The sequence below is a fragment of the Nuphar pumila genome, chromosome 13 (genome assembly GCF_984573655.1).
Source record: "Nuphar pumila chromosome 13, dmNupPumi1.hap1.1, whole genome shotgun sequence".
Classification (NCBI taxonomy): Eukaryota; Viridiplantae; Streptophyta; class Magnoliopsida; order Nymphaeales; family Nymphaeaceae; genus Nuphar; species Nuphar pumila.
The window spans coordinates 49,612,661-49,634,147 of NC_143261.1; the positions used below are offsets into that span (position 1 = coordinate 49,612,661).

Consider the following 21,487-nt stretch of genomic DNA (forward strand, 5'->3'; position numbering starts at 1 on the left):
TGAGGTTGTTGAAACACTCTACTCACGAATTCACTATCTCTCAAAGTGATTTGAGTGAAAAATATCACGTGAGTGAGAAAACAAATACTTGAATGAATAGGAGTGAAAAGCAAGTAATTCAATATGATTCTATTGAATTTCATGTTTTTGAGTGTAGAACGCACTCATATTTATAGTTAAAAGATTCCATACGTTGAGAGTATGAAAGGGTGTCAAAACTGTCCATTTTGAACGATCAAAACGTTTGAAAAATGAAAAGACACGCCTTTTTTGAAGTTTCAGGAAAACGGCAAAATTAGTCGACTGAAACATCAGTTAGTCGACTAATAGTTAGTTATTAGTAGACTGACCGTTATCGTCGGTCGACTGATCTGTTAATCGAGCCGTTTGAAAATCTGAACTTTTGAAACTTAGTCGACTTAAGAAAAGTTAGTCGACTGATAATATCATCAGTAGACTGAAAAACCTTTTAGTCGACTGCTGCTAAAATCTTCTGAAAAAACAAACATTCTGTTCGGTCGACTAATAAAAAGCATTAGTCGACTGCTGCTAAATTTTTCAGAAAACATATGTTCTGTTCAGTCGACTGATAAAACCATTAGTCGACTGCTGCTAATTTTCCAGAAAACAGATATTCTGTCAAGTCGACTAATTTTGACAAGAACGACTTTTTAGAAAATATGGCGCGAAAGGATTAGTCGACTGATAAGTTGATTGGTTGACTAATAAACATGAAAATTTAAGAAAAGAGTTTTCTAAAAAGATTTTCAAAAGAGTTTCTTTTAGAAAAGTTTTTCTAAAGACTTTTAAGGTGAAATGCAACCTAAATATGCACTCTAAGTAAGGCTCTTACAAGAATCTAAGACTTTTAATGAATTAAACATTTGCACACTAGTCTTCAAGGATTCTTCACCGAATTCTTCAATTTCTTCATAGCCTTAGCTGAAATGCAGTTGATTCTACTTGCTCATCATCAAAACCTTGTACTTGAAGTATCATGTATGGCTTCATTGTTGTAACAGCTAGATCTATGCAAACAAGGGCGTGTGCCACCTTAAGATATCATGTTACATAACCACCATATATTTTCCCAGGAAACATTCTCGGCCATAATTGACTAAATCTTATACACCAAGATAAAAGTCGGGTAAAACAGTTCTGCATAAGCCATTGGAACTTTAGAAAAACATGAATATGGAAGTAAATTCCAACACAGACAACCGTTTGAGCGGACTCCATTTTGCAAATACAATTAAGTCAAAAGATGTGCTTAAATTAGGCTATGTTTTTTTTCGTGATAATAGGTAAGGGTTTGATTGCCCGGATAGCAGACGTGCCTGATGCTAGGGCTATTAAACGAACCCAACAAACTGAATGTCTTATTTGGGCTTAACTTGTTTACCAGTGGATTGAACTTATGACTCAACTTGTGTTAGTGTTTAGTTGAGTTGAGCTCGAACTCGACTCGTCCTTGAATGAGATGAGTCTAACACGAGCTGACTCATGTAAAAACATTCCTTGTTATTTATACATGGAATGCTTGTGTGTATATATATAATGTGTAGATGCATGACCACTTTTGAACATGACCAAAACGCGATGAACACTCAATGCAAGTTTGCGTTAAAATACACCTTTAGTTGTGACTTTTGTTTTCGTTAAAGGTTTCATCTGAGACTTTTAGTGGTGTCAGTCTTTTTGTGAAAACAATAACACTGAGTGTCCATCGCGCGCGATGGACGTTCAACGCAAGTTCATTTTGGTCATGTTCGGAAGTGGTCATGTACCTACACACTTCACACACACACACACACACACACACACACACACACACACACACACATATATATATATATATATATATATATATATATATATATATATATATATATATAGGCTCTTATAGGGATTAGTTTTTCAATATGCAAAATTGATACGTGCTAAATGGATTTTTCTGCCATTTCAGTGTTTTTTTTGGCATTTTTGACCCCATAAATGTGTTGGGCATGTTAATTTACAAGGAATCCACACCTAGATCATGTGTTTTCGATGAAAAAATAATGATATTTGAAGACTAAAAAATTTATAAAGATTTTGGACAGTTGATTTTTTGAACCTTATAAAAACCCACCCATGTATCGAAATCGAACACTTCAAGAGTTGATCCCTATAAAATCAAGTACATAGTTCACATTTGTATGGTTAGAATTTAAAAATAAAATAAAAACCCTTAAAAAACTCATTAAGTACTATCATTTAGCACTTACCCATTACTCTCTCTCTATATATATATATACACACACACACACACGAAACACTGTATCGTTGGATGCTAGAAGTGTCGAACGATGTCAGACGTGCGACTTTACATTGCGCATAAAAAAAATTTAAAAAAAGCTTTAGTGGCACTTTTAAACATGACTTCCTCATCCTCACATAAAATATATGCAAACTTCCTCATCTTCGTATAAAATATATGCAGACTTTCTCATCTTCACCTGTATTTTATGCGAATTTTCTTATTCTCACAAATATTGATAAATTTTCATTTATATTTTATGCGGACTTCGTGAGGTTCACAAAAAATTTGTACAAATCTACCTTTTAGTTAGATGGTGCGATATAACCGAAAAGTATATCTTCAAGAGGATGTTTCTTCCAAACCGTTCATCAGATCAAGTCGATCTTGGTGGTGTTGAAAAGTTAATGTGATGATATGTGTGTCATTTTTATTGTTTTTCTAAATTTTTGGTATAGGTGGTCAAAAAATAGCATAGAATAATCGAGTTTGATGCAATCGCGCCTGTTAAATTTTTTTTTCTGAACACTGTTGGGTTGTATTTCAGGCAACCGTTCATCATTTTTCCAACGATTAAGATGACATTGAAAACACATTTATATCTAGTTTCTTTATTTTGTTTCTAGAAAATCCTTTAATTTTTAGATAAAAAATCAATAGTAAAGTCTGTCACACAGAAAATTCACATATCCTCTGAAGGTCTACACATGCAAAGTTTTAAGTGATCATTTTAATACCTAACATTTATTATTTTGATCATCCAGCAAATTTTGATAAATTATGAGGTACAATACAGTCATTTTCTGCTTAAAATATATATTATACATAAAAATATATATTTTATCTATACGAGCTTTCTCCAACCGAGCAAAGTTGAACCAAAAACCTTGTGTTTAGGCTTGATGCTTAAGCTAAACGAGCTACTCATGGGCCATGGCTCTGCTCACCAGCTATACGAACATATCACAGACGAGTTAAACTAAGCTGAGTGCCTGAGTCACAAGCTTTCCGATTTGTTTACCAAGCCCTATGCGATGCAAAACATCGAATGTGCAGGACGCCATAAACACAACCTCCCGGGCATCCAGCGGACACCTTTTAGGTGTTTCACGATGTTCCGCTCCTCCCCTGAAGAAGTCCGGATCGGGTGCAATATATTGCACAAAAAATGTGCATTAGGCATCCGATCGTCCTCCATCAAGTCTTGAGTCCCGTATTGTCTCAAGATATGAGGGTAATCAGGTGCTTAATGTACAAATGTGTACAATAATATTGCACCTGATCTTTTCACTCCTCAAGGAGTGGTGTCCGGAGCATTTGAGACAAAAACCAAACAATTAAAGAAAAAGCCAAACAAAATTCGACTTATCCAAGACACATCTGCACCCGATCAGCAGGGTTCCAACAAGACTGTTTTATACGGTTCCGTCGTACAATCTATAGCGGTAGCGAACGTAAAAGGCTTGGTCCTACCATTGTTTACATACTTAAAAGCTTGGTGGTTGGCTCTGCTCTACACTGAGAGAGAGAGAGAGAGAGAGAGAGAGTATGGTTGAGGAAGAGGTGAAGAACAAGCAGGTCCTGTTGAGGGACTACGTGAGGGGTTTCCTTGAAGAGAAGGACATGGTCTTGGCTTGCTCCACCATCAAGACCAAGCTTCCGCATGGATCGCAGGCCGTCCTGGTCAAGAATCTCTACTTATCCTGCGATCCGTACATGCGGGGGAAGATGTCCCCTCCAGCACCCGGGAGATACTCCCTCTCCTTCACCCCTGGATCCGTAAGTCTCACCACCCAATTCCTATTTTTTCTTTGTCTTTGTTATCCCCTTTTGTTTGAAGTTTGTTGTGCAGTTGACCCCCATTTTCTCATGGTGGTGTTCTGTGAGATGATTCATTTTTGGCACTTTTGTACATTCAATGGCATCGGTGTAGACTCACTCGTGCGAGTCACTACACTAGAAATGTGAGAACTATCCTATGAACTGGGCATTTCCAACACTTTTTTTTGGAAATCCAACCATGTAGATGTGTTTGGCACGGTGAATTTGCTAGGAATCAACTGGTGGGTCGTGTATTTTTGATGAAAAAATACGAGTTTTGGATGCTTGAATATTGATGAAGATTACGAGCCGTTGAGTTTAAAGCCTTAAAAAATCTTGCCTATGCATCATAGTCTGATGAAATCAAGCACGTAGATCACGCCCGTACTGCTAGATTTAAGAGAAAAGAACAAAAAATCCATGAACATGGCGGTTCACATGAAAGTTCTCATATTCTAGCGACTCCACTCATGGTCATGAGGTCTTAAATAATTAACAGATGAGATGATGTAATTGGGTGATTGGTTGTGGCTGGTTTGTTGGGGATTTATGAAAGACCGCTATTTTTACTCCCTTCCCTTGCGAGTGCTTCAAAGATGGTTTTGTCCTACCACTTGCTGCTTTGATAAGCTTTGCTTTATTAAACCATGAAGCAGCAACGAAAGCTTCAGTACTGTGTGAAAAGCGACCAAGTAGTTCTTGCTGAAACATGGGGAAGTTGGTATTAGAAACACTGGGTTTCATGAAATTGATGGTGTTCTATGGTCGTCATCATCATCAAGCCTTATCCCAACTACATGGGGTTGGCTTTGCGAGTCTTATTTCTCCATTCTGTCACTTTACAATCTTTCATGTCACCTCTAATTGCCTCCTTCCAAGTCTTCAGTGGTCTTCCTCTTTTCCTAGTTTCTTCTACTTGTACATTGTCAACCTTTTTCACAGGAATTATGAGAGGTCTTCTTGCAACATATCCAAACCATCTTAAATGACACACTTATTTTGTCTTTTATTGGTCTGACTCCTAGGCACACTCTAATATGTTCATTTCTAATTCTAGCCTTTCTATGGTATGCCACAGTATTCAATTACAATAGAGTCATTAAACAAGTTTATGCAGGGAACTCCATAACCGAGAACTATGGAATATGTTGATTAGTTGTGATCCTTTTGAAAACATCCATTGCATGATTAACAAGAAAGTATTTCATTCTAACACGCATTTGGTTTGAATGCTTGTTATTTTTCTAATAGCTTCTTTTACAATATAAAGAGAGGGCAGAAAGAGAATAGATTTAGAAGAAAATGGTTTACTTTTGGTTGATGGTTGACTGTTTAGAAGAATAGGTGGCTTTTTTCTTCGCTTAGAAGATCAAAGGATGATAAGCAATTTGTACATCACTCATGGCTCTATTGTTTGATTTAAAGAATCAGTTTACAGTTGGCTAATTCAAGTGGGACTGTGGATTGGCCCCGTTTGCATATTTTTCAGGATGATAAGCAGTTTGTACATTACTCATGGCTCTGTCATATGGTTTAAAGAATCAATTTACAGTTGGTTAATTCAATTGGGATTATGGTATGCCCAGTCTGCAGATTTTTCAATTTGAATTGGAAAAACCCAGTGAATTCTTCTGATTACATGAGTTGAATCAACTCATTCCTCCTCTGAGTTGGAGATTCTTTTTCTTATTTTCTTTATTCTGCTATAAATCAATGATCAAGGAAGCTCATGGTTTAGCTTGTGGTTGTGATCTCATCAACTTAAGTGTATCATGACATTAAAATAACAACTTGTCTCTAGCCTTGGGCTTAGAGACAGTGGTTGTGTATGCCAAGAGCCTTATGCTGTGATTTGGAGTTTTCTTTCTTTCCCCTCTTCTATGATTTGAAGTTTTCTTTCTCCCCCCTCTTCCATTGATATGTCTTGCTTTGTTCTCTTCTACTAATACCTCTTTTGCTTCTTTGAAGGTCATAACTGGCTATGGTGTCTCTAAAGTAGTGGACTCAGGACATCCTGATTTCAAGGTGGGAGATTTGGTTTGGGGAATCACTGGATGGGAAGAGTACAGCTTGATATCATCACCTCAGAGTCTCATAAAAATCACAGATACTAGCGTTCCACTTTCCTACTACACAGGCATTCTAGGTATCACTTTTAACTTTTTTCTTTTTGTCTTTGTCTCTAAGATGATGCCTAGAAATTTTCCATTTTCAAGAAGTCATTCATGGAAGTGCGGTAAGGCAGATGGTTTCATATTCTTCATAGGGTTGGGCCACTGTCTCTTAAGATATTGTGATCGATTCCTTCACCACTCGAGGTGGAGACATCGTAAGATGTCCAATGGTGGGACCCATGTGGGGAATCCTAGGGATGGTCACGTGGATTTTAGTGGTCCTCATGGTGAGTCCATTATGAGTGGCAGAGGGAGAAACCAGATAACCTTTCTTGCGAATCGATGAGTCCATCCTTGCGCAGTATCCGCTATCCCCATACCATCTCAAAGAAAGAATGGGTCCCCTAGTAGCACCTGCAATTAGATAAGAAACCTCTCTTGTTACTGTTAAATTATGTAATCAATCATGTAATGTTATATATATATATATTATATATATATATTATATATATATAAGTTAATACATATACATATATTAATATATATATGTATATGTATCTACTTATTATATATATAAAATATATATTTCTAATTGTTTAGCTGTAGGGGTAGTTTAGTCTTTTTACACATATTCTTTTCGGAATATGTTTTGTAATTCTTTTTCTTTTTCTTTTTATTATTTATTTTTTGTTCTTTTTGACCATCTAGTCATTGGGCCCCTTCCAACGGTCACATTTGTGACCGTTGGAGGGGCTCCAACGGCTAGAGGTGGAGCCTCTCCAAGGACTCCACCTCCTCTATTTAAAGGGGCTCTCCCCTTGTGTATTCTTATGTTTTTGGGATTATAGCCCAAGCACTTTTTCAATCTTATGACTCTTGGGTATGCTTTTGCGCATTTGTGAGTTTGTGTTGTGCCTTGTGTGCATAAGTGTTTCAAGTGTTCTTGTTGTGCATATGTGTACACATTTGTTTTCAAGAATATTGTAATATTGCTATTAGTATCTTGTTGAAGATACTTTTACATGGTAAGAAGGAGGTCCGTGCTTCTATTTATTTTTCGACTGTCTCGAAAAACATGCCTTCAAGCTATTGGCATTTGAAGTGGATAACCTTCTTTGGGCAATATTTTGAGAGTCTCTTTTGTTAAGGAAGGCGTGAAAGTTTTTTGAGGTACGTATTTTTTTCCAACTTCTATCCCCTCTAATGGGTGAAAAAGACTCTCATTTCTCTCTTGGCTTCAAATTGAATGACTCAAACTATCATGTTTGGGCCGGGAACATGGAAGCTCAAATAAAAGGTAAGGGTCTTTGGGGATACGTTCTTGGTTCTATACCGGAACCTGAACCAAGGATTACTTTAGTAGCGAAAGGCGAAATCAAAATTCTCGAAGGAGAAGAGATGAATAAAGCTCTTGAGGAAGAAACATGAAGAATGAGAAATGAAAAATTTCAAGATTCTTTCTTGGATGTTTTCATTGGTTGAAACAAAAATAAATGCCAACATTATTAAATTCAAGAAAGTATCGGAAGCTTGGCATTATCTAGAAAAAATGTACACGTCAAGAGACTTGTTACACAAGTATTATCTCCAAAAAAAGGCTTTGACCCTTTAACAAAATGAGATGTCCATAAGGGAATACTTTGCAGAATTGTCGTCCATATAGGATGAACTTGCAATGCTTGAGCCTAAGTGGAATGGAGAAGCTATTGAGCTTAGATACAAACAATTAGAAGATGACCATTTTTTTAATTTTTTTAATGGCCTTAGACCCAAGTTCGAGCAAATTCGGTCCTCTCTCATTTCCTTCTTCGTTTCCCCCTCTCTTGAAGATGTCATTACAAAGCTAAGTTGGGAGAAAACTTGTATGAACTTTAGCAAAAACAATTCAAATGTTCTTGCTACTTCAAGTAATGAAGAAAATAAAGGTGCTAATGTCGTATCAAGACCGGGGAGCAATTTGAAAACTTATAAGCCTCCTTATTTCAAGAATCAAAATTCAATTGGTCAAGGTGTTAAGAAGGACTATAGCAAGCTTACATGTTATTTTTGTAAAGAACCAGGGTACATTAAACCTATATGCCCAAAATGAAAGAAAATACTTACTATGGCCATGACATCTCAACAAGAGGAACGACCATCATCGTTAAATGACTCTCTCTCTCTCTTCATCAAATTGTAGAAGCTTTACAAATTCTTCGCAAGAGAGGAACTTTCGGAGCCACTATGTCTACCTCTTCACCTTTCGGTAAGATATCTTGGCTTTTAGATTCCGGTACATCTTTTCATATGACTCAAGTGTTTTCTCCCTTTTCGATTTTTTTAAAAATCTTCTTCCATCTTTTGTCTCAACGGCGGATGGAACACCTCTTGAAATAAAAGGAATAGGAAATTTTGAAAAACAAGATTTTTTTATCCCTAAAATTTGTCTTATACCAAAATTAAATTTAAATTTACTTTCGGTCTCTCACCTCACGGATCATGGTTGCGATGTAAAATTCACTTATGATAAATGTTGGATTTAGGATCGCCAGTCTGGGAGATTGATTGAGGAAGACTCTAGGAGAGGCGAACTCTACTACGTTGACTTTCTTCAAGTTTTCAAGAATCAATTTTGTAATGGTGTTCAAAACAAAGATATTCATGTATGGCATAAAAGACTAGGACATCCCAACATTGTTAAAATCTCTTGTTTGCCTTTTATTAAACATCTTTGTAAAAGAGATTTTGTTTGTAATGATTGTATTATTGGGAAAATGAAAAGTCTACCTTTTTCTCAAAGATCCATGTTTTCAACAAAGCCCTTTGAAATTGTTCATTTCGATGTATGGGGACCCACTCCTGTAATATCTAAAGGAGGATTCTCGTATTATGTTATTTTCGTGGATGATTACACTAGTTTTTTCAATGTTTAAAATGTTTCATATGATGATTTTAAATCAATTTAATGAAAGTTTAAAAATTATTAGGTTTGACTCTGGTGGTGGCCGAACGAAAGCATAGGCATATTATTGAAACAACTAGAACCTTGCTCATTTCGCAAAACATTCCAAAGAAACTATGGGTTGAAGCCGCCCTTACCTCGGTATATCTCATAAAGAGACTTCCATCGAAAAATTTGAGTAACATTTCTCCTTTTGAAAAGTTGTATGAAAAAAAACCTGATTACAACATGTTAAGGGTGTTTGGATGTAAGTGCTTTGTCCTTACATATAAAAATGATAAGCTTTCCCCAAAGGTCATTCTGTGTGCCTTTCTTGATTATTCCGAAACTCATAACGGTTTTCAATGTTATGACATTAAAAATGAAAAACTTTATGTTTCCAGAAATGTGAGTTTTTTGGGAAATCTTAGTTGTTTTGAAAGTCCAGAATTACATAATGAAAATGTTGATTATTCTTTTTTGTTTGAACTATTAGCCAAAGATGATGATTCTAGTGATGATGAGTCAAATCAGAACGACTCAAGTGATATCGATATTAAGGAAATCATTTCTCTGCTTCACTCCTCTCACCAACCTATTGATGAAGGGCCATCTAGAGATCTCATCACCTATACTTATAGAGATATAAGCATTTTTAGAAGTGCTCTTGAAAGATATGATGATAGTCAAGACTATTCCTTAAGGTGAGGAAAATCTTCGTAGAACCGAAAGACAGAAAAGCTCCCTCTAGGTTCATATCATATGATTTTTTTTCACCTAAATATAAAACATGTTTTAGTGTCATTCACTCCTACGTAGAACCACAAAACTTTGCAGAAGCTAATAAAAGTCCTGAATGGATAGTTGCGATGGAAAATGAACTCGAAGCTCTAAAAAAAGCTAAGACATGGGAATTTCAAGTTCTTCCTAAGGGTAAGAAAATAATAGGGTGTAGATGGGCTTTTAAAGTTAAAACTAAAAGCGATGGATCTCTTGAGAGATATAAGACTCGTTTGGTTGTCAAGGGTTATAGTAAAGAGTGTGAGATTGACTATGAAGAAACTTTTGCGCCTGTGACCCGAATGGTCATTGTTCGATGTCTCATCATTGTTGCATCAATTAACAATTGGAACATCTATCAAATGGATGTTAAGAATGTCTTTCTGAATGGTGATTTGAATGAGGAAGTTTATATGGATGCTTCACCTAGAATGAAGTCTCTCAAAGGAAAAATGCTTCATCTTAGGAAAGCGCTTTATGGCCTAAAACAAGCTCCTAAGGCTTGGTATGATAGGTTTAACTCAGTAATGTTGGAAAATGGTTTTTCTTCTTGCTTTACTGACACTGCTTTATTTGTTAGAAAATCTAATGTTGGGATTGTGATTTTGCTGTTGTATGTGGATGATATGATCATCACCGGAAGTGATTCTAATGGGGTTAAGGGTATAAAATTAATTTTAAAAGATAAATTTGAAATGTCTGACTTGGGTTTTCTAACTTATTTTTTGGGAATTGAAGTAGCATACTCTCATAGAGGGTATTTTCTATCTCAAACTAAGCTTGCTTCTGAGATCATTGACAGGTCAGGTATTACAGAAGAAAAGGTTTGTGAAACTCCTGCTATAGTGGGAACTAAAATGAAGATTGATGATGGTGTTTCTCTTTCGGATCCTACTCCCTACAGACAGCTTGTAGGATCATTGATGTATCTGAGTATTACCAGACCAAATATCTCTCATGCAGTGCATACTGGAAGTCAGTTTCAACATGCACCAACATCCATCCATATGAGTGCTATCTTACGAGTCGTAAGATACATTAAGGGTGCTCTAAACAAGAGAGTTTTTCTATCCTCTTCATCGGATTTAAAGTTAATTGCTTATACTGACTCTGATTGGGGAGGTGACCCAAATAATCGTCACTCCACCACTGGTTTTTGTGTGTTCTTAGGAGATTCACTAATTTCATGGAGATGCAAGAAGCAACAAAAAGTCTCTATCATCAACTGAAGTCGAATATCCTGTCATGACAACTACTACCATGAAAATTGTATGGATTCATCAGTTGTTGGAAGATATGGGGATCACAGTTGAAGGACTTACCAAGCTATGCTGTAACAACAAAAGTGCAATTTATATTGCTAAGAATCACACTTTTCATGAGCGGACCAAACACATAGAGATGGATTGTCATTATGTTCGTGAGACGTATTTCAAAGGAGTCATTGACCTTCCACATGTCAGGTCAGAATATCAGTTGGTGGATTTCTTCACCAAAGCTTTGTGTGCTCCGCGCTTCAACTTCCTTCTTGGCAAACTCTCGATCATACTGTTCTAAGTTTGAGGGGGGGGGGGGTGTTAAATTATGTAATCGATCATGTAATGTTATATATATATATTATATACATAAGGTAATACATATACATATATTAATATATATGTATATGTATCTACTTATTATATATATATAATATATATTTCTAATTGTTTAGCCGTAGGGGTAGTTTAGTTTTTTTACACATTTTTTTTGGAATATGTTTTGTAATTCTTTTTATTTTTATTATTTATTTTTTGTTCTTTTTGTAAAAGGTGAAAAGTACCTTGGAGGGGCCCACCATCTAGTCGTTGGGCCCCTTCCAACGATCACATTTGTGACCGTTGGAGGGGCTCCAACAGCTAGAGGTAGAGCCTCTCCAAGGACTCCACCTCCTCTATTTAAAGGGGCTCTCCCCTTGTGTATTCTTATGCTTTTGGGATTATAGCCCAAGCACTTCTTCAATCTTATGACTCTTGGGTATGCTTTTGCGCATTTGTGAGTTTGTGTTGTACTTTGTGTGTACAAGTGTTTCAAGTGTTCTTGTTGTGCGTATGTGTGCGCATTTGTTTCCAAGAATATTGTAATATTGCTATTAGTATCTTGTTGAATATACTTTTACAGTTACAACTAGAGAAACATAAAGAACAACCATACTGTCCAACCCAACTTGCCTTTTATATTGATCGGAAAGAAGCAGTTGGTCTTTCTTAACATGGTGTATAACACAAAAAAACATTTGATACAAGAGAGGGTCGTTCACATGAAAGAGGAGAATCAATCCTTTTTTATTTATTGAGTCTTTCAACGAGAAAGAAAATCTTGGTCTTATGGAGGTCTTGGGGGAAAGATTTGGGTGCATTTATCCAAATCTTCCACTGTAAGACATGAGATTGTTCGATATTTTTTTGAGAAATAAAGATAAAATTCATGTTTCAAGTCTTGTTTGAATTTCAATTTGGATTTGGATAATTATAATTGTAGTATCCAAATCTAGATGTGGATCTTAAATATGGTAAATAGGACCTTGGGGTGGGATGCCCATTGGTTGTTGCTCCATTTGGATCATAGAGTCCAAGATAAGGGCTAAAACCAAGTCAAATCCAATCCAAGGTGGGATGCCCCTAACTACTTTCCTTTTCTCTTACTTAGCTTATCTAAGATTTGCTTAATTGTTTTCTTATTTCATTAGAAATCCTAATTAGTTAGGATTCATAAATTGTTTCCTTGTTTCATTAAGAATCCTAATTTGCTAGGATTCATAAATTGTTAGAAATCCTAATTAGCTAAAATTGCTTAGGGAGTTTCCTTATTCAATTAAAGGACCTTATGAGGAAGCTGTTTAGAGGGAGGCTTTCCTTCTCCCTCCCACACGTTTTGCTCTCTCTTTTTTTCCTCTCTCTCACACACCCCTCTCTCTCTCTTCTTCCTCACTCACCCTCTCCAAGAAGAACCCCCATTAATGCCTAGGGTGTGGTTGCATCTCCATTAATTGTGCAATTGTGGGAAGAAGTGTATCGATGAAGATGAATTTCAGGAAGGTCATTCGTAAGATCTAACGATTTTGAGGTAGGTACATCTTAACCGTGTATGCGTGTATAGTGTTAGGATACATGTGTAAAAATGTCTACGAAGAGACAATACACATACAAACACTAATACTTCACAAAAGATGTGCACAAAGGCACTCAAAGAACACTTGAACAAATACGCAACAAGCGTAAAATAATGCAAACATGCACAAAGGCATGCAACACAAATATATTGAATAAAAAAGAGAAGCTTGAGTCACTCATGCCTTGAATTTATAAGGGGGAAATACCCCTATTTATACACCTCAAGGGGGTCACCTTGGGGGCTCCCAAAAGGAGTCGTTGGGAGCCCCCATTGTGACCGTTGGGGGCTTCCCAACTGTAACGACCCTAACTCATACCCTTAAAAATGCAGTTTTTTTTAAACCATTGCGGAAATCTTTCCAGAAACCCGAGGCTTTTACAGTTTCACTCTAAATTGGATAAAACAACCAACTACATTAGAACTTACAATTATCATCCATACCAAATCAAACATTTATTGAATAATAAGCGATAAGTCTCGAGACAATTGCATAAATGAAATTCAGAGTGCAATAACAACTAAATGAAACGAAAAGGAAATAAAAGAAGACCGAGTCACACTGTCCATCTGAGATTTGTCTAGCAAGTGTGTGACACCCGTAACTTTTTCAGAAGCCAATCGCTTCACTGATCACCTGCGACTGCGAAAAACCATAAATAGAGGGTGTCAAAAATCTGAAGAATTCTGCGTACGAATCCCTCTAATGAAATAAATGAGCATAAAGAACACATATACGATTTCATGCAATAATTCAGAGGAATGCAATTATGACGATTACATAATTCAGTTAAGCATTCATACAACAAGGAGCATTTATTAAGCATGAAAGAACATTAATCAATAACAGGGATTACAATTTAAGTAAGCAAGACATTTAACAAGCATTAGAAATTAAACATCATGCATCCACCAACATGTAACAATTAAGGGAACAAATAAAATATGTATGTCTTAATGCATAGCAGGATTATGCATGATTTATGTGCAATGCATGAACACCTTATTGTCTTTCATTAAAGTTTTCATTTCTATATGCATGCTCTATTAAATGCATACAATTTAAGTTCATCTTTTTATTTACCGTTGTCTTCGGATACACCACACGGGTAAAATCCTTGAGGTCAAGTTAGGTCCCAAGTGTAGCTTAGCACAAAGTTGTATTTTATTACTGAGTTCTCAACTTAGCCCTCGACCGAATCACCTTTGAAACATTAGACCTCCACATCTAATGCCGGAACACTAAGAAACCTTCATATTCAATAGTGTCACTTTCTTGGTATACCAAAACAACAGCTGTGTCGAACACACCACCCTAGGTAAAGTGACGGACTCTCCTTAAAATCGTGGTCAGAAGAAAGAACCTCAATATCGGGTTCAAGGGTTAAAGTGAAGCACACAGAGTTTTTGTATCCTCGTGGTATCCCAAAACCGAACCTCTAAGATGCTCATTCTTTCGATGAGAGATCTCAGTTTATACATTACACTGTTTCTTTTTTTTATTTTTTATGTAAATGTCAATTATTAAGTTTTGCAATTTAGCATACAAAAACAAGAGCAAAAACTTGCATCTACCCCTGTGAGAATCATCACAGGATTTTTGCCCGTGGAAAAGCATAGGATAGTGTAAACATAATGTCATAAAAATAAATATGATTTTTGCGATGTATTGAGATGATTAAAGAAAGAGCAACCCAAAGCTCAGGGCCCACCTGACCCACAATGACTCGTTACGATCATCGATGCACCCTAAGCAAAAACCATGACAGCATGCTATATATGAAATAAATCACATATCTTCTAGATGCACATCCATTTAAGAAAATTTCAACCATGCTCATGAACCAATAATAATTAAAGCATGTTTATATTTAATTCACAGGATAATAACACGTGCAAGTTTTCATGTAATGCACGTACTTAATTCAATGGCATGCTTTCATTCACTATGCATTACTCATGTCATTTGCATACATGCATTCATATCAAAGTATAGTTTTCGTAAGTGTGCATATACCTGTCAATGCATTATACCCTTTGAATCCACATAGGTTCTTATCAATTGCATGATATCAATAAACTTGCATATGCATATTACTACATATTTCCATCATGCCTACATACTTGTTAATGTATGTTTTTCATTAGAAGAAAACATCGAATACACATTTTATCAAGTGCGTGCGTAGCTATCAATCACTGATTCTATTTAGAATAAACATATGCACATCAACACAATTTCTATCAACTGTCAATGCAAAATTTATTAAGTGTACGCTTAACTGTTGCTTATTTTTTATCAAGTAAATGCTTAGCTGTAAGTGCCTATTCTTAATATATATATATATATGTACTAAAAAAAATCTTTCTATAAAGAGGTTCACACCCAGCCGACCCAGTCGGCTGGGGTTCCAAACAGGCCCAGCCGACCCTGGGGGTCGGCTGGGTCTATTCTTGACAGACCCCAGGCCATACCTGTCCCGGTCCAGCCCAAGAGCCGGGCTGGGGCCTGGCAGGTCCCTGCCAGCCCGGGCTGGGCCTGTGTGTGTGTGCTGTCAGGGCTGGGCAGACCTTGCCAGAACTAAGAAAATATCCATATATGTTTTTTTTTTCTCACAGCACCCATCCAACTGGGCTGGGGCTGGACTTCTGCCCAGCCGATCCTAATTGGCTGGGCCTGGCAGCGCATGCACACAAACTCACAATTCTACAGATTCGTGAATTAAAATATCTAATATGAATAATCAGATTCATGAATAAATCGCAGATTTGCGTATTTATGATTTAATGGAAAACACAATGCTTATGTGACTTACAAACTCTTAACATGATCACGGTTCCAGACTGTTTTTTTTTTTGCTGAACACATAATTTCATCACTCAAGTTTATGCCAACTAAACCATACATTCACGATTTATCAAGCAGCCTTTACCAACAGAAAAATACACATAAAGAAATTTTCATATATATATATATATATATATATATATATATATATATATATATATATATATATATATATATGTGTGTGTGTGTGTGTGAAAAGAAAACAAAAACACACATGTAAGAGGAGATTCATGGATTCTTATCCATGTATTGTAGGATGAACATATATATCCATCCCTTTTATCATGGATTCACACTTAATATTGCATGAGAATCGAACCGGCGTTCGATTTTTCACTTATATTCAAAAGAGGAGACCCGTACCTCAAACTGGCGCTTGGGGACTGCAGCTGTTGCGAGAAGGGGATGTTGCTGGCCACCGAACCTCTGTCGCGAAAGGTCGATCAGGAGTGTACAGAAATCGCCGGCTGCTAACAAGAGGGTTTGAGGGAGGTGTCGTCAGCGCTCTGAGGTCGCTGACGATCGGTGGTCACCGGGAAGCGAGGCAGTGGAAAGGGAGCCGCAGGAGGAGGCAGGGCGTCAGGCGAGGTCGCCGGCGACAGGAAGTTCGTCGGCAGCTCGCTGAGAAAATATAGGGGCGAGGGAGAAAGACAGGGAGACAAAGAGAGTGGAGGAGGAAGCGCGCACGAGTGAAGGATCATCCCTCACCCTTGCATGCTTTTAAAGGCACGATTCGGGAAACCCCAAAGGGGTTTTCTTCAGTTGAGTGGGGAAGGGGAGAACGGTGTTATAACCCTAAAGGGTTTTCGGGTCCGAGTCCAACCTGGATCTGAAAAAGATTTTTTTTAACTGTTCGTTACATAGGGCGCGGCCCGGGTCCGAGATCTGGGATCCAACCGAGTGTTGGATCTGCACCTCACTGGCAAGGTGGATCCACAGGTTGGATCCAAATGGATCCAATTGTGGATCCCTGTACTAAACTCTTATTTTATTTTTTCAATAAATAAGATATTAATTTCCTATATCGACCCCCTTTATGGGTCCTCGATCTGAAACTTGGATCCCAGGCCCAAATCAAACAATTTTCACTTTAAAAATTAACGGAAAAAATTAGGTTATTAAATCTTTACCCCCTAAAAAGAATTTCGTCCTCGAAATTAGAACATACCGAATAAGTGTAGGTAGTGTTGACGCATATCCGCCTCAGGTGCCCAAGTGCATTCATCCGGCCTATGATGCTGCCAACACACTTTCATGAACAAAATCGTCCTATTACACAACGTCTTCTCTTGACGATCCACAATCTTCAGTGACCTTTCCTTCGTAGTCAAGTTAGGTTGTACCTCGATCATCTTATAGTGAATCACGTGTGAGAGGTCAGGTACATACTTTCTTAACATCGAGATATAGAATGTATCGTAGATATGCAAAAACTAAGGAGGGAGTGCTACTCGATATGCAGTCTTCCCAATGCGTCCAAGAACTTTGAAGGGTCCAACATATCGAGGACTCAACTTCCCTTTCTTCCCAAACCTGAAAATACTCTTCGTAGGCGAGATCCGAACAAACACATGATCGCTTACCTCAAAACTGAGCTCTCTGCGTCGCTGATCGACATAGCTCTTTTGCCTGCTTTGTGCTGCAATCAATCTCTGTCGGATTAAATGCACATAGTTCGCATAATGCTGGTTGATATCTGGAGACTCCACTGCTCTCACTCCAACCTCATCCCAACACACATGGGATCTACATGGTCGGTCGTACAAAGCTTCATACGGGGTCATGCCAATATTGGCATGAAAACTGTTATTGTACGAAAACTCTGCAAGCTTCACATGTTTGTCTCAATCGCCTGTCCAATCCAAAGCATACACTCTCAACATATCCTCGAGCGTCTGGATTGTATGCTCTGATTGTCCATCCGTTTGTAGGTGGAACGCAGTACTAAACTTCAACATAGTGCCTAAAACCTTCTGAAGCTGGTACCAAAATCAAGACATGAAACACGAATCCCGATCTGACACTATCGAATGCAGTACCCCGTGAAGTCTAACAATCTCATCTACATAGAGATCGATCAAACTCTCTAAACTCTAACTGATCCTGATTGAAAGAAAATGGTCACTCTTCGCCAAATGATCCACTATTACCCAAATGGCATCTCGTTGTCGTCGGGTCTTAGGCAACCCTAACTATGAAGTCCATCGAGATGTCATCCCATTTTCACTCTGGGATCTCGAGTGGCTACAGAAGTCCACTAGGTATCTGGTGCTCGATCTTTACCTGCTGACAGGTGAGACACCGGGACACGAACTTTGCGATGTCTCGCTTCATCCCATTTCACCAGTAAGTCCTCTAAAGATCTTTAAACATCTTGGTGGAACCAGGGTGAATGAAATATCTAGACCTGTGAGCTTCACTCATCAGCTCCTCCTGCAACGCCTTCAGAACCTACCATATGTCTCCGAACATGATGGTTTTGTACTCCTCTCGGCGAAACCGTGCCTCTGGCTTTTGGGCACTCTCGCATAACTTCTCAAAATTAGGATCGGTTGATTGAAGCTCCTCGATTCGATCTATGATCTTTGGTCGTGCCTGCATCCTCGCACAAAGGATGCATTCTGAGTCATTAGCGAAAGGCTGCCATTTGACGAACTCCTCTATCAGATCCCAACTGCATTCAATCAGGCTAGCTGCTGTGACCGACACCTTTCTACTAAGCGCATCCGCCACCACATTCGCTTTACCAGGGTGGTAAGCGATGGAGAAGTCGTAATCCTTTAGGAACTCTAACTACCTACGCTGCCTTAAATTTAAATTCCACTGCGTGAATATTATTTGAGGCTCTTGTGATCGGACATGACCTCAAACTGTTCCCTATAAAGGTAGTGGCACCAAATTTTCAATGCGAAAACCACTGCCTCCAACTCCAAGTCATGTGTGAGGTAATTCTTCTCATGTACCTTCAGCTGTCGAAAAGCATATGCTACGACCTTTCTGTGTTGCATGAGGACACAACCCAGTCTTGTCTCCGAAGCATCGTTGTACACAACGAAACCACCCGTCTCAGAAGACAAAGTCAAAACGGGTGTTGTGGTCAACCTTTTCTTTAGCTCCTGAAAATTATCCTCATATCGGGGTGACCACTCGAACTTTACTCCTTTCTGCAACAATCGAGTCATAGGGGCCGCTATACGCAAGAAGTCTTGAATGAATCGACGGTGGTAGCCCACCAATCCCAAGAAACTCCTGATGTCAGTCACCGTCTTCGGCTGCTCCCATGACAAAACAACTTCTACCTTGACTGGATCAACCTCCACGCCCCTCTCGGATATCACGTGACCGAGAAACATCATCCTATCAATCGAGAACTCGCACTTTGAGAACTTAGTATAGAGTTGATGTTCTCTCAGTGTTTGTAATATGATCTGTAGATGCTCTCGGTGCTCTTCCACACTCTTTGAGTAGATAAAAATGTCATCGATGAACACGATAACGAACAAATTCAACTATAAACTGAAGATCTGATTCATTAGATCCATAAACGCTGTAGGGACATTGGTGAGTCCAAAGGACATCACCAGAAACTCATAATGCCCATATCGGGTCCCGAATGCCGTCTTCGGAATATCCTCCGTCTTGATTCTCAACTGATGGTACCCAGAACGAAGGTCGATCTTCGAGAACACTTTTGCCTTTCTCAGCTGATCGAACAAATCATCGATCCTAGGCAATGAGTATTTGTTCTTTACCATCACATTAATGTCGTTTGTGCCATACATTAATGTCTTTGTGATGCATCACGTTACAAAAAAAAACTTTTGGAATTTGAAGAAAGTCCACATAGTAGAAATCTCCTTTTCTAGAGTCTTCCTCAATTAATTTCCCGGACCGATGATTCTGTATCCAACATTTATCAGATTTGAATTTTACATCACATCTATGGTCCGAGAGTTCAGAGACAAAAAGCAAGTTTAAATTTAGCTTTAGAATAAATATGATTTTCAGAATAAAAAAACCTTTTTCTTCAAAATTTTCAGTGCCTTTAATTTCTAGAGAAGTGCCATCCGCATTTAAAACAAAAGATGGGGATGGATGTTTTAGAAAATCGAATAAAGAACATATGTTGGGGGACATACGAAAGGAGGCACCCGAATCAAAGAGCCAATAGGTCTTACCAGGAAAAGGAGAGGTAGATGTAGCTGCTCTAGAAATAACTCCCTTAAGAAGTGGTTGAAGTGCTTCCACGATTTGATGAAGATAAAGATGCCCATTTGAGGAAGTCGCATTTTCTTCCTTTTGAGAAGTGGTGGCCATGGCAAGCAGCTTCTTCCATTTAGGGCAAATAGGTTTGATGTGCTCTGGTTCCTTACAAAGATAACACACAAGTTTGTTGTAGTCCCTTCTTCTTCCTTGACCACTTGATCATTGATTTTGATTTTTGAAGTGAGGAGGCTTATAAGCTCGTACATTGTTTCTCGGTCTTGAAACAACATTAACGACATCACTTTCTTCATTAGATGAAGTTGTAAGAACACTCAAATTGTTTTTGCTAGAATTCATACGAGTTTTCTCCCCACTTAGCTTAGTAATGACATCTTCAAGCGAGGGGGAAACGAAAGGGGAGAGGAGAGAAGACCGAATTTGCTCAAACTCGGGTATAAGATCATTCAAAAAATTGAAAAAATGATCATCTTCCATTTGTTTGTACTTAAGCTCAATAGCTTCTCCACTCCACTTAGGCTCAAGCATCGCGAGTTCATCCCATATGGATAACAATTCCGCAAGATATTTCCTTATGGACATTTCATTTTGTTGAAGGGTCAAAGCTCTTTTTTGAAGATAGTACTTGTGAGATAAGTCTCTTGACGTGTACATTTTCTCAAGATAATGCCAAACTTTTGATGCTTTCTTGAACTTAATAATATTGACATTGATCTTAGTTTCAACCGATGAAAAAATCCAAGAAAGAATCTTGAAAATTTTCATTTCCTATTCCTCGTGTCTCTTGGAATATTCTTCAAGAGCTTTATTTCTTTCTTTTCCTTCGAGGATTTTGATTTTGCCTTTCTCTACCAAAGTGATCTTTGGTTCGGGTTCCGGTATAGAACAAAAAATGTATCCCCAAAGACCTTTACCTTTTATGTGAGCTTTCATGTTCTCGGCCCAAACATGATAGTTTGAGCCATTCAACTTGAAGCCAAAAGAGAAATGAGAGTCTTTTTCGCCCATTAGAGAGGAGAGTAGATAAAAATTCACATACCGTAATAAGATTTTAAATCTTACTTGTTGGAGAAGACTTCCAAAATATTGGATGAAGATAAGTCTTCCCGCCAATCACCAAAACTTTGAAGTCATGCTTTTCGAGGCACTCGATCACACGCCTTTCTTTCTTCAAACCAAGCTTTGATACCATGTAAAAATATCTACGAAGAGACAATACACATACAAGCACTAATACTTCACAAAAGATGTGCACAAAGGCACTCAAAGAACACTTGAATAAATACGCAAAAAGCGTAAAATAATGCAAACATTCACAAAGGCATGCAACACAA

The 21,487-nt window shown here is 37.9% G+C and overlaps 1 protein-coding gene across 4 annotated transcripts in view; it reads left to right on the top strand.

The window, feature by feature from the left end:
* The first annotated feature begins 3,836 nt into the window (after positions 1-3,836).
* The window catches only part of LOC149818327 (2-alkenal reductase (NADP(+)-dependent)-like), a 34,469-nt gene continuing 16,818 nt past the window's right edge, over positions 3,837-21,487 (top strand). For all 4 annotated transcript variants that reach the window (XM_089984552.1, XM_089984553.1, XM_089984550.1 and 1 more), the window contains exons 1-2: positions 3,837-4,078; positions 6,089-6,266. In XM_089984552.1, the coding sequence (XP_089840678.1) occupies positions 3,848-4,078; positions 6,089-6,266 (409 nt within the window). In that variant the 5' untranslated portion in view covers positions 3,837-3,847. The remainder of the gene's footprint in view (positions 4,079-6,088; positions 6,267-21,487) is intronic.